A 13,847-nucleotide genomic window follows, 5' to 3' on the forward strand; every position below is an offset into this window, starting at 1 on the left:
ATTAATCAATGTTAATACGTGATTAATCTATGTTAATATGGAATTAATCTATGTTAATACCTGATTAATCAATGTTAATACGTGATTCATCCAAGTTAATATGGAATTCATCTGTTATTACGTGATTAATCTATGTTAATACGTGATTAATTTATGTTAATAGGTGATTAAACTAAGTTAATACCTATTTAATCTATGTTAATATGTGTTTAATCTATGTTAATACCTGATTAATCTATGTTAATACGTGATTAATCTATGTTAATACCTGATTAATCAATGTTAATACGTGCTTCATTCAAGTTAATATGGAATTCATCTATGTTATTACGTGATTAATCTATGTTAATACGTGATTCAACTAAATTAATACCCGTTTAATCTATGTTAATGTGTTTAATCTATGTTAATACCTGATTAATCAATGTTAATATGTCATTAATCTATGTTAATACGTGATTCATCCAAGTTAATACGGAATCAATCTAAATTAATACGTGATTAATCTATGTTAATATGTGATTAATCTATGTTAATCGGTGATTAATCTAAATTAATACCTGATTAATCTATGTTAATATGTGATTAATCTATGTTAATACCTGATTAATCGATGTTAATACCTGAGTAATCTATGTTAATACATGATTCATCCAAGTTAATACGGAATTAATCTAAATTAATACGTGATTAATCTATGTTAATAGGTGATTAATCTTTGTTAATATGTGATTATTCTATGTTAATACGTGATTAATCTAAATTAATACCTGATTAATCTATGTTAATACCTGATTAATCAATGTTAATACGTGATTCATCCAAGTTAGTGAGGAATTATTCTAAATTAATACGTGATTAATCTATGTTAATATGTGATTAATCTATGTTAATACATGATTAATCAATGTTAATAAGTGATTAATGAAGTGAAGTGAAGTGAATTATATTTATATAGCGCTTTTCTCTAGTGACTCAAAGCGCTTTACATAGTGAAAACCCAATATCTAAGTTACATTTAAACCAGTGTGGGTGGCACTGGGAGCAGGTGGGTAAAGTGTCTTGCCCAAGGACACAACGGCAGTGACTAGGATGGCGGAAGCGGGGATCGAACCTGCAACCCTCAGGTTGATGGCACGGCCACTCTACCAACCGAGCTATACCGCCCCAATCTAACTTAATACCCGATTAATCTATGTTAATATGTGATTAATCTATATTAATAACTGATTAATGAATGTCAATACATGATTAAGCTATGTTAATACGTGATTCATCCAAGTTAATACGGAATTAATTTAAGTTAATACATGATTAATCTATGTTAATATGTGATTAATCTATGTTAAAACGGGATTCATTTAAATTAATACCTGATTAATCTATGTTAATATATGATTATCTATGTTAATACATGATTAATATATGTTAATACTGGATTAATATATGTTAATACGTGATTAATGTATGTTAATACGTGATTCATCCAAGTTAATATGGAATTAATCTAAATTAATATGTGATTAACCTATGTTAATACCTGATTAATCTATGTTAATATGTGATTAACCTATGTTAATACCTGATTAATCTATGTTAATATGTGATTAACCTATGTTAATACCTGATTAATCTATGTTAATATGTGATTAATCTATGTAAATACATGATTAATCTAAGTTCATACGTGATTAATCTATGTTAATATGAGGAAGGTTACATGTTTTTGTCTTCCTGGGTAACAAAATAATTTAGGAGCAGTGAGCTAATGTTTTACATTTGACATGTTTTATATGAACTAAACGTCAAGGAAGTGTTCCTAAAGACTCCAAGTAAACATCAGAAGGAGACCACGCCCCTCAGAACTGGGGTGACTCACTTTGGATGTGTCCTTTACTTTTCCCTCACTCATTATTACTTTCTTACGTATCTAAAACCTTGCTTGTCGTGTACTTGGACAGCAAGACTACTTGGATGGACGCCCGTTGACAAGGAGTGTCCTACAAACAGAGCGTCCTACAAACAGAGCGTCATGGACAGCAACGTCTTGAAGTACAAAAAATGAGTCAAATTAGCCTAAAATACATAAAACAATTTGGCGTAGAACATGGGTGTCCAAAGCTCTCATTTTTTAACAACCAGCAACACAATTGTTAGCATTCTAATATTAGCATGGTAACTTTTTCTTATTCACCTCAGCGTCTAATATTTTGTTGCTTAACGAATGCTACCTGTTAGCATGCTAACGTCAGTAGGCTAGTTATTTTTAGCTAGTTTTTATAGGTACAAACCAGAGTAACATTTTGGTACTAGATGTATGCTAGCGTTAACATGCTAACTTTTAAAACGTTTCAGGTATAGATGGCAGAGTAATATATTTTGCTACTTGACGAATGTTACAGTTAGTATTTAAGCATGCCAACATTAGAATGCTAGCTGTTTCAGCTAATTTAGCAGGTAACGTTAATAGGCTAGTTTTTTTAGCACATTTTTATAGGTATGAACCAGGGTCATATTTTGGTACTTGATGTAAGGTAACATTGACATGCTAACTTTTTAAAAGAAAAATGTTTCAGGTATACATTGCAGAGTACTTTAGTCAGTAGTTTTTACATACCAACATTAGAATGCTAGCTTTTTGAGCTAATTTATCAGGTAAACAGCTCAGCGTTTAATATTTTGTTACTTAATGAATGCTACCTGTTAGCGTGCTAAGGTTAATAAAATAGCTTTTTTAATAAAATTTTTTGTAGGTATAAACCTGAGTCATATACTTGATGTATGCTAAAATTAGCATGCTAACTTTTTGAATACATTTTTAGGTATACATGGCAGAGCAATACATTTTGGTACTTGTTATAGTTAGATGCAAACATTAGAATACTAGCTTGTTTAGCTAATTTAGCAAGTATACATGTATACTCAATGTCATGTATTTTGGTATTTCACTAATGCTAACTGTGACGGGGTATTATTAGCATGTTAGCATAATACTGTCAGAATGCCAACTTTTTTCTTTTTTTTAGCCAATTTTGTTACCTGACGCTATCTGGCCAGCGTGCTAACTGTTAGCAATTCACTTCGGCTTTGGCTCGTCAACATTCACAGGAAATTTCTACCAAATTTGCATTTTCTATTTCTTTGAAAGAAAAACGTATATATTGTACTGGTTTTGAAGGTGAAAACTACCAAAATGGCCACCGCATGCTTTGATTTGTCAGTGTGTGGGCATCCCTGGCGTAGCATCTTACTTTACGTACAATTATGTTGTCTTAAAATCAATAAAATAAATGAGTAATAAATATATATATATATATATATATATATATATATATATATATATATATATATATATATATATATATATATATATATATATATATAGATATATATGTGTGTGTATATATATATATGTATATATATATATATATATATATATATATATATATATATATATATACATATAGATATATATGTGTGTGTATATATATATATGTATATATATATATATATATATATATGTATATATATATATATATATATATATATATATATATATATATATATATATATATATATATATATATATATATATATATATATATATATATATATATATATATATATATATATATATATACATATATATGTGTGTGTGAATGTGTGTATATATATATATATATATATATATTAGGGCTGCAACTAACGATTAATTTGATAATCAATTAATCTGTCGATTATTACTTCGATTAATCGGTTAATAATCGGCTAAAAGAGACAAACTACATTTCTATCCTTTCCAGTATTTTATTGAAAAAAAACAGCATACTGGCACCATACTTATTTTGATTATTGTTTCTCAGCTGTTTGTACATGTTGCAGTTTATAAATAAAGGTTTATAAAAATAAAAAAAGTTAAAAAGCATGGATCCAACAAATCGATGACTAAATTAATCGCCAACTATTTTTATAATCGATTTCAATCGATTTAATCGATTAATTGTTGCAGCCCAAATATATATTTATATATATATAAATGTGTGTGAATGTGTATATACATATATATATAGTGTGTGTATGTATATATATATGTGAATGTGTGTATATATATATATACATATACTGTATATATGTGTGAATGTATATATATATATGTATATATATGTGTATATATACAGTATATATATATATGTGTGAATGTATATATATATATATATATATATGTGTGAATGTATATATATATGTATATATGTGTATATATATATATATATATATGTGAATGTATATATATATAATATATATATATATGTGTATATATATGTGTATATATATATATATATATATATATATATATGTATATGTACATACAATTATGCAGCGTTGAAATAATCAATTCTCACAAAATTAATAAATAATAATAAATATGTTTCTTAACTAAACTGTCAATAAATAATAAATTAAAATGCAAATGAAAATACATCTTCACTACTTTAATCATATTTTTTGCGCAGAAGAAACTTCCTTATGACTTTATCTCTGTTTGTTTGATGTTGTCATTACTGCCACAAGTAGTGGAAAAGTGTATTACAACTGAGTACTGCAACATATATTTTAGGGGCCCAACAAAGGGCCGGCCCTATGGTTAAGAAACACAGGAGCATTGTAGCGTTTTCAGGAATGTGCAGAAAAAAAGTTTGGAACTGAACTCATAGTTTCAACCCTGGGGCCCCGGGCCCCCCAGTGGAATAGTCTAAAGAGAATTGAAAAGTACTTGTGGGTATTGAAGTATTCTTGACCCGCCCCTGGCCTGGTGCTGAAGTACCTGGACTATCCTGTCTTTGGGCAGCAGGCCTGCCTTCTCGGCGGGGGAGTCCTTGTCCACGGCTCGGATGTACTGGCCCGGCCGCGCCCGCTCACTGTGCAGGTTGAAGCCGTAGCCGCCGGCCTCCCGCCGGATCACGCAGAGACGTGGCCGCCGCTCGGGACTCGGCTCCTGCAAGCAGAGAAGAGGTTTGAGACGCCCGTCCATCTTTCCTCGGGGACGGGGCTGCGGACTCTCCACCATGGGGGCGGAGGACTAGAGGTTGGAGGCATTCGAGGAAGGAAGCACTTCCGCCATCGTCTTCCAGGAGCCAACGAGGACAATGGAATCCGACCCTTGACCGCCTGCCCTCGTCCTAGACCCGCTACGAGATGGCAGGAAGGGGTGTGGCCCTCCAGGAAAGAAGTCCTGAATCCCACCACCTCCCTTCCGCAGGACGGACGACCAGCTTTCTGGTTTTAGACCTTCACGGATTTGGCATCAAAGCGGTCCTGGAGCGCGCCAGACCAAGGTCAGGATGATCTTTGGCACTCTGACCCAGTCTGGTCCGTCCGAGCCTTCTTCCCAAACTAGGACCTTCTATTAAGAAGAAACATGACTCGGGTGCTCGGAAATGCGTACACAAGACGGGCTGTGATGATAAACTGAAGCTTTCATGACCAAGCTCAGTTAGTGAGCAGCACCTCATGGTCCTACAAACCCCAAAAGCAGTGAAGTTGTCACGTTGTGTAAATGGTAAATAAAAACAAAATACAATGATTAGCAAATATTTTTCAACTTATATTCAATTGAATAGACTGCAAAGACAAGATACTTGACGTTGGAACTGGAAAACTTTGTTATTTTTTGCAAATATTAGCTCATTTGGAATGTGATGCCTGCAACATGTTTCAAAAAAGCTGGCACAAGTGGCAAAAAGGACTGAGAAAGTTGAGGAATGCTCGTCAAAGACTTATTTGGAACATCCCACAGGTGAACAGGCTAATTGGGAACAGGTGGGTGCCATGATTGGGTATAAAAGCAGCTTCCATGAAATGCTCAGTCGTTCACAAACAAGGACGGGGCGAGGGTCACCACTTTGTCAACAAATGCCTGAGCAAATTGTTGAAGAACAACAATTCTCAACAAGGAATTTAGGGATTTCACCATCTACGCTCCGTAATATCATCAAAAGGTTCAGACAATCTGGAGAAATCACTGCACGTAGGCGGCAAGGCCGAAAACCAACATTGAATGCCCGTGACCTTCTATCCCTCAGGCGGTACTGCATCAAAAAGCGACATCCGTGTGTAAAGGATATCACCACATGGGCTCAGGAACACCTTATCTGTAAGTGCAGGTTAAAACTCTACTGTGCAAAGCGAAAGACATTTATCGACAACACCCAGAAACGCCAAAAAATATGGGAGGTGCAGGTTAAATGACAGCAACAACAGTTTCTTGTGCGAGGTAAGCAAGATACTTGTAAAGGAAATGTGTTATATGAACAATTAACTCACTTTGTCTGACAAAAAAATGGAAAATAGCAATCTAATTCTAACGTAGCATTATCACTGGAGGACGGGGCTAAACACGTTACATGTTGATAAACTAAACTGGTAAATATTGCAGTAAAAATAAGCATTGGCTCAGTATTCAAGTTAATATGCTGATAATAACACAAAGTAAATTAGTAAATATTGTAGTTAAAAGTATTCAAGTTAATATGCTTATAATAAAACAAAGTAAACTAATAAATATTGCAGTAAAAAGTATTGAAGTTAATATGCTAATAATAAAACAAAGTAAACTAATACATAATTGTAAAAAAATATTTAAGTGAATATGGTGATAATAAAACAAAGTAAACTCATAAATATTGCAGTAAAAAGTATTCAAGTTAATATGCTGATAATAAAACAAAGTAAACTAATAAATATTGCAGTAAAAAGTATTCAAGTTAATATGTTGACAATAAAACAAATTAAACTAATAAATATTGCAGTAAAAAGTATTCAAGTTAATATGTTGATAACAAAAACAAAGTACACTAATAAATATTGCAGTAAAAAGTATTGAAGTTAATATACTGATAATAAAACAAAGTAAACTAATAAATATTGCAGTAAAAAGTATTCAAGTTAATATGGTGATAATAAAACAAAGTAAACTAATACATAATTGTAAAAAAATATTTACGTGAATATGGTGATAATAAAACAAAATAAACTAATACATATTTGTAAAAAAATATTTAAGTGAATATGTTTATAATAAAACAAAGTAAACTAATAAATATTGCAGTAAAAAGTATTCAATTAGTTTTGGACAAATTGTGACGTCAGGCATGGTAGAGTTGTGACCCCGATACGCAGAGACAGGAGGTGACATGCAGGTAAGAAGAGGCAAGTGTCCTGACCACCATGACCACCAATCAGAGGCAGGTGTGCACAATCAGAGCTCCTACCAACAAGAATGGAGAGAAAAAAGCAGCAACAAGTCCAAAGTGTCAGGATATATAAACTTCATGAAGGTTAAAAACCTTGTAAAGTTCATTTAAATTCCACTTTTACTGCAATGAATAACAATTCAAAAAAGTGATTATAAAATGAAGCATTTGACGGCACTTCTTTCAACATTTAGCAGCAATCCAAGATGAAAAATGTGTCCGAGCGAGGAAACGTTAGCATCGATTTACCATCAGTCGGTGGCAGCTGGGATAGGCTCCACCCCCCCACCGGACAAGCGCTATGAAAAGGATGGATGATAAGGATGGATGATAAGGATGGATGCCAAATCGGTAGCTCTTTGCTAGTCCACTTTCATCTGTGCAAAGCGCCTTGGAGAAAAGTCCCAGGAGAGAAAAAGTGTGTCTCCTTGAAGGTGTGCTGACGTCACAGCCAGAGATTACATGGACGACCTTTGGATTATTACCACATTACTGTCTCCAAGGCACTTTTATAACGTCCAATCATAATTAGGGAGGTTTTATGATCATCCAGCAGTCAGATGGGCCGATACCAATACTGATACCGATACCAACCACACCTAAGGACTACAAAACCCCAAAAGCAGTGAAGTTGTCAGGTTGTGTAAATGGTAAATAAAAAGAGAATAAAATGATTTGCAAATTCAATAGACTGCAAAGACAAGATATTTAACGTTCGAACTGGTAAATTTTGTTATTTTTTGCAAATATTAGCTCATTTGGAATTTGATGCCTGCAACATGTTTCAAAAAAGCTGGCACAAGTGGCAAAAAAGACTGAGAAAGTTGAGGAATGCTCATCAAACACTTATTTGGAACATCCCACAGGTGAACAGGCTAATTGGGAACAGGTGGGTGCCATGATTGGGTATAAAAGCAGCTTCCATGAAATGCTCAGTCGTTCACAAACAAGGACGGGGCGAGGGTCACCACTTTGTCAACAAATGCCTGAGCAAATTGTTGAAGAACAACTTTTCTCAAGCAGCTATTGCAAGGAATTTAGGGATTTCACCATCTACGCTCCGTAATATCATCAAAAGTTCAGAGAATCTGGAGAAATCACTGCCCGTGACCTTCTATCCCTCAGGCGGTACTGAATCAAAAAGCGACATCAGTGTGTAAAGGATATCACCACATGGGCTAAGGAACACTTCAGAAAACCACTGTCAGTAACTACAGTTGGTCGCTACATCTGTAAGTGCAGGTTAAAACTCTACTGTGTAAAGCGAAAGCCATTTATCAACAACACCCAGAAACGCCAAAAATATGGGAGGTGCAGGTTAAATGACAGCAACAACAGTTTCTCGTGCGAGGTAAGCAAGATACTTGTAAAGGAAATGTGTTATATGAACAATCAACTCACTTTGTCTGACAAAAAAATGGAAAATAGCAATCTAATTCTAATGTAGCATTATCACTGGAGGACGAGGCTAAACACGTTACATGTTGATAAACTAAACTGGTAAATATTGCAGTAAAAAAAAGCATTGGCTCAGTATTCAAGTTAATATGCTGATAATAACACAAAGTAAATTAGTAAATATTGTAGTAAAAAGTATTCAAGTTAATATGCTGATAGTAAAGCAAAGTCAACTAATAAATATTGCAGTAAAAAGTATTCAAGTTTACATGGTGATAATAAAACAAATTAAACTAATAAATATTGCAGTAAAAAGTATTCAAGTTAATATGTTGATAACAAAACAAAGTAAACTAATAAATATTGCAGTAAAAAAAAGTATTCAAGTGAATATGGTGATAATAAAACAAAGTAAACTAATAAATATTGCAGTAAAAAGTATTCAAGTTAATATGCTAATAATAAAACGAAGTAAACTAAAACATATTTGTAAAAAAATATTTAAGTGAATATGTTGACAATAAAACAAATTAAACTAATAAATATTGCAGTAAAAAGTATTCAAGTTAATATGTTGATAACAAAACAAAGTAAACTAATAAATATTGCAGTAAAAAGTATTGAAGTTAATATGCTGATAATAAAACAAAGTAAACTAATAAATATTGCAGTAAAAACTATTCAAGTTAATATGTTGATAATAAAACAAAGTAAACTAACACATATCTGTAAAAAAAATATTTAAGTGAATATGTTTATAATAAAACAAAGTAAACTAATAAATATTGCAGTAAAAACTATTCAAGTTAATATGCTGATAATAAAACAAAGTAAACTAATAAATATTGCAGTAAAAACTATTCAAGTTAATATGCTGATAATAAAACAAAGTAAACTAACACATATTCTACAGCTTTCTTTATCACTTCTCAAACATTTTTAGTGGTACTATTTAACTTGCAAATCACCCGATCTCTGTCCCACCACCCTTTCCTCAGCTAGCTAGCTGCTAAGCTAGCGCGGAGAAAGGCAGCGCCGGTCAGTAAGAAGCTACTCCCACAGACCGCGACCACTTCCCTGAGGACAGCAGGAACTTCACTCGGTGACAGAAAACACTGTGAGTAATGGCTTCCTGCGCGTCTTGCACCATACTCACGGAGAGGTTGGCTCTGCTAGAGGGCCGTGTCCGCCAGTTAGAGCAGAGTAATGTCGTAACTTTAGATGTTGCGGACACATCTGCTAGCGTTAGCTGTAGCGAGCTAACTAGCCCAGCTTGTAGCAGTCCTAAGCGGCCTACAAGCTACGGTGTACCGGTTGAGACGCATAATAGATTTAGCTCTTTAGCTAGTCCTACACCCCAGTCTACCGGGCACCACACCTTAGTCATAGGGGACTCCATCACCCGAAACATAAAGCTTAGCAAACCAGCCACAGTAAAGTGTATCCCCGGGGCCAGAGCACCTGACATTGAAGCTAATCTTAGGGAGCTAACTCGCAACAGGCCTAGTAAACACGTACGACAGGCTAATCGCACCACTAATTATGCGAATATAGTTGTACACGTTGGCTCCAATGACACTAGAATGAGACAGTCAGAGATTACAAAGAGAAACATAGCCAGGACTTGTGATCTCGCCAGAAAGATGTCCAGGCATCGAGTAATTGTCTCTGGCCCCCTGCCTGCGAGAGGCAATGATGACAGATATAGCAGATTAGTCTCGCTTAACAAGTGGTTGGCTAGCTACTGTAGGCAGCAGGGACTAACGTTTATTGATAACTGGCCCTCTTTCTGGGGCAAACCAGGCTTGCTGATGAGAGACGGCCTTCACCCTAACCAGGAAGGCGCCATCATCCTGTCTAGAAACATAGACTACTATTTAAGTCTCACTTGACTGACTACACTAGAGCAAGCCCGGTCACAGGCAATTACAATGTCTGTTAGTCCGGGTGAGGAGTCAGTTAAGCTAGAACTAGCCAGCGCCAGGCTGGATAATCCATGTACGCATAGCAATTCTCTTAGAATAATACACAATTCACATAATGTTTTTTCTGTTGTGTCTGTGTCAGAGGTGGACATGCATTCTACTGAGGTGGCAAATTATGATATGTCCAGTCTATTGCAGCACCAAGCAAACAATCTGAAAATTCCCGTCATATCAATTCCTAGATATGGTCGAAACTATTTAAAGTGCACTACGCATAATAAACGCAACATTGTTAATATTGCCACTACGGATAATCTTAACAAAAACTCGTCAAAACAGCCCAATACCTATAATATGGGCTTTTTAAACATAAGATCATTGTCTCCCAAGGCGTTATTGGTTAATGAGGTCATTAGAGACAACAATCTTAACGTCATTGGTCTTAGCGAAACCTGGCTCAAACCGGACGAATTTTTTGCGCTCAATGAGGCATCTCCTCCTAACTATACGAATGCGCATGTTGCCCGCCCTCTTAAAAGGGGAGGGGGTGTCGCACTAATATACAATGAAAATTTCAACCTTACCCCTAACCTAAATAACAAATATAAATCGTTTGAGGTGCTTACTATGAGGTCTGTCACACCGCTACCTCTCGACCTGGCTGTTATCTACCGCCCCCCTGGGCCCTATTCGGACTTTATCAGTGAATTCTCAGAGTTCGTTGCTGATCTAGTGACGCACGCCGACAATATAATCATAATGGGAGACTTTAATATCCATATGAATACCCCATCGGACCCTCAGTGCGTGGCGCTCCAAACCATAATTGATAGCTGTGGTCTTACACAAATAATACATGAACCCACGCATCGCAACGGTAATACAATAGATCTAGTGCTTGTCAGGGGTGTCACCACCTCCAAAGTTATGATACTTCCATATACTAAAGTAATGTCCGATCATTACCTTATAAAATTTGAAGTTTTGACTCTTTGTCAACAAGCTAATAATAATAATAACTGCTATAGCGGCCGCAACATTAATGCTGCCACAACGATGACTCTTGCTGACCTACTGCCTTCGGTAATAGCACCATTCCCAAATTATGTCGGCTCTATTGATAAACTCACTAACAACTTTGACGATGCCTTGCGCGAAATTATTGATAGTATAGCACCGCTAAAGCAAAAAAGGGCCCCTAAAAGGCGCACCCCATGGTTTACAGAAGAAATTAGAGCTCATAAATTATCATGTAGAAAACTGGAACGCAAATGGCGCGCGACTAAACTTGAGGTTTTCCATCAAGCATGGAGTGATAGTTTAATAACTTATAAACGCATGCTTACCTTAGCTAAAGCTAAATACTACTCAAATCTCATCCGCCTCAACAAAAACGATCCTAAATTTCTGTTTAGTACAGTAGCATCGCTAACCCAACAAGGGACTCCTCCCAGTAGCTCCACCCACTCGGCAGATGATTTTATGAATTTCTTTAATAAGAAAATTGAACTCATTAGAAAAGAGATTAAAGACAATGCATCCCAGCTACAACTGGGCTCTATTAACACAAATACGACTGTATATACGACGGACACTGCCCTCCAAAATAGTCTCTCTATTTTTGATGAAATAACATTAGAGGAATTATTACAGCGTGTAAGTGGGATAAAACAAACAACATGTTTACTTGACCCACTTCCTGGGAAACTTATCAAGGAACTGTTTGTATTATTAGGTCCATCAGTGTTAAATATTATAAACTTATCACTTTCCTCCGGCACTGTTCCCCTAGCATTCAAAAAAGCGGTTATTCATCCTCTGCTCAAAAGACCTAACCTCGATCCTGACCTCATGGTGAACTACCGACCGGTCTCCCACCTTCCGTTTATTTCCAAAATTCTCGAAAAAACTGTCGCACAGCAGCTAAATGAACACTTAGTGACTAACAATCTCTGTGAACCTTTTCAATCCGGTTTCAGGGCAAATCACTCTACGGAGACAGCCCTCGCAAAAATGACTAATGATCTATTGCTAACGATGGATTCTGATGCGTCATCTATGTTGCTGCTTCTTGATCTTAGCGCCGCTTTCGATACTGTTGATCATAATATTTTATCAGAGCGTATCAAAACGCGTATTGGTATGTCAGACTTAGCCTTGTCTTGGTTTAACTCTTATCTTACTGACAGGATGCAGTGCGTCTCCCATAACAATGTGACCTCGGACTATGTCAAGGTAACGTGCGGAGTTCCCCAGGGTTCGGTTCTTGGCCCTGCACTCTTTAGTATTTACATGCTGCCGCTGGGTGACATCATACGCAAGTACGGTGTTAGCTTTCACTGTTATGCTGATGACACTCAACTCTACATGCCCCTAAAGCTGACCAACACGCCGGACTGTAGTCAGCTGGAGGCGTGTCTTAATGAAATTAAACAATGGATGTCCGATAACTTTTTGCAACTCAACGCTAAGAAAACGGAAATGCTGATTATCGGTCCTGCTAGACACCAACATCTATTTAATAATACCACCTTAACATTTGACAACCAAACAATTAAACAAGGAGACTCGGTAAAGAATCTGGGTATTATCTTCCACCCAACTCTCTCGTTTGAGTCGCACATTAAGAGTGTTACTAAAACGGCCTTCTTTCATCTCCGTAATATCGCTAAAATTCGTTCCATCTTGTCCACTAGCGACGCTGAGATCATTATTCATGCGTTCGTTACGTCTCGTCTCGATTACTGTAACGTATTATTTTCGGGCCTCCCTATGTCTAGCATTAAAAGATTACAGTTGGTACAAAATGCGGCTGCAAGGCTTTTGACAAAAACAAGAAAGTTTGATCATATTACGCCTATACTGGCTCACTTGCACTGGCTTCCTGTGCACTTAAGATGCGACTTTAAGGTTTTACTACTTACGTATAAAATATTACACGGTTTAGCTCCAGCCTATCTCGCCGATTGTATTGTACCATATGTCCCGGCAAGAAATCTGCGTTCAAAGAACTCCGGCTTATTAGTGATTCCCAGAGCCAAAAAAAAGTCTGCGGGCTATAGAGCGTTTTCTATTCGGGCTCCAGTACTCTGGAATGCCCTCCCGGTAACAGTTAGAGATGCTACCTCAGTAGAAGCATTTAAGTCCCATCTTAAAACTCATTTGTATAATCTAGCCTTTAAATAGACCCCCCCTTTTTTAGACCAGTTGATCTGCCGTTTCTTTTCTTCTCTCCTCTTCTCCCCTGTCCCTTGCGAGGGGGAGTTGCATAGGT

At 35.9% G+C, this 13,847-nt stretch overlaps 1 protein-coding gene across 1 annotated transcript in view; it reads right to left on the bottom strand.

Moving 5' to 3' along the window:
• Positions 1-13,847, bottom strand: part of LOC133642253 (Na(+)/H(+) exchange regulatory cofactor NHE-RF1-like) — a 102,555-nt gene that overhangs the window by 26,671 nt on the left and 62,037 nt on the right. The window contains exon 2 of the mRNA XM_062036345.1: positions 4,823-4,993. Coding sequence (XP_061892329.1) covers positions 4,823-4,993 — 171 coding nt within the window. The remainder of the gene's footprint in view (positions 1-4,822; positions 4,994-13,847) is intronic.

This window comes from Entelurus aequoreus, linkage group LG25 (assembly GCF_033978785.1).
Source record: "Entelurus aequoreus isolate RoL-2023_Sb linkage group LG25, RoL_Eaeq_v1.1, whole genome shotgun sequence".
NCBI lineage: Eukaryota > Metazoa > Chordata > Actinopteri > Syngnathiformes > Syngnathidae > Entelurus > Entelurus aequoreus.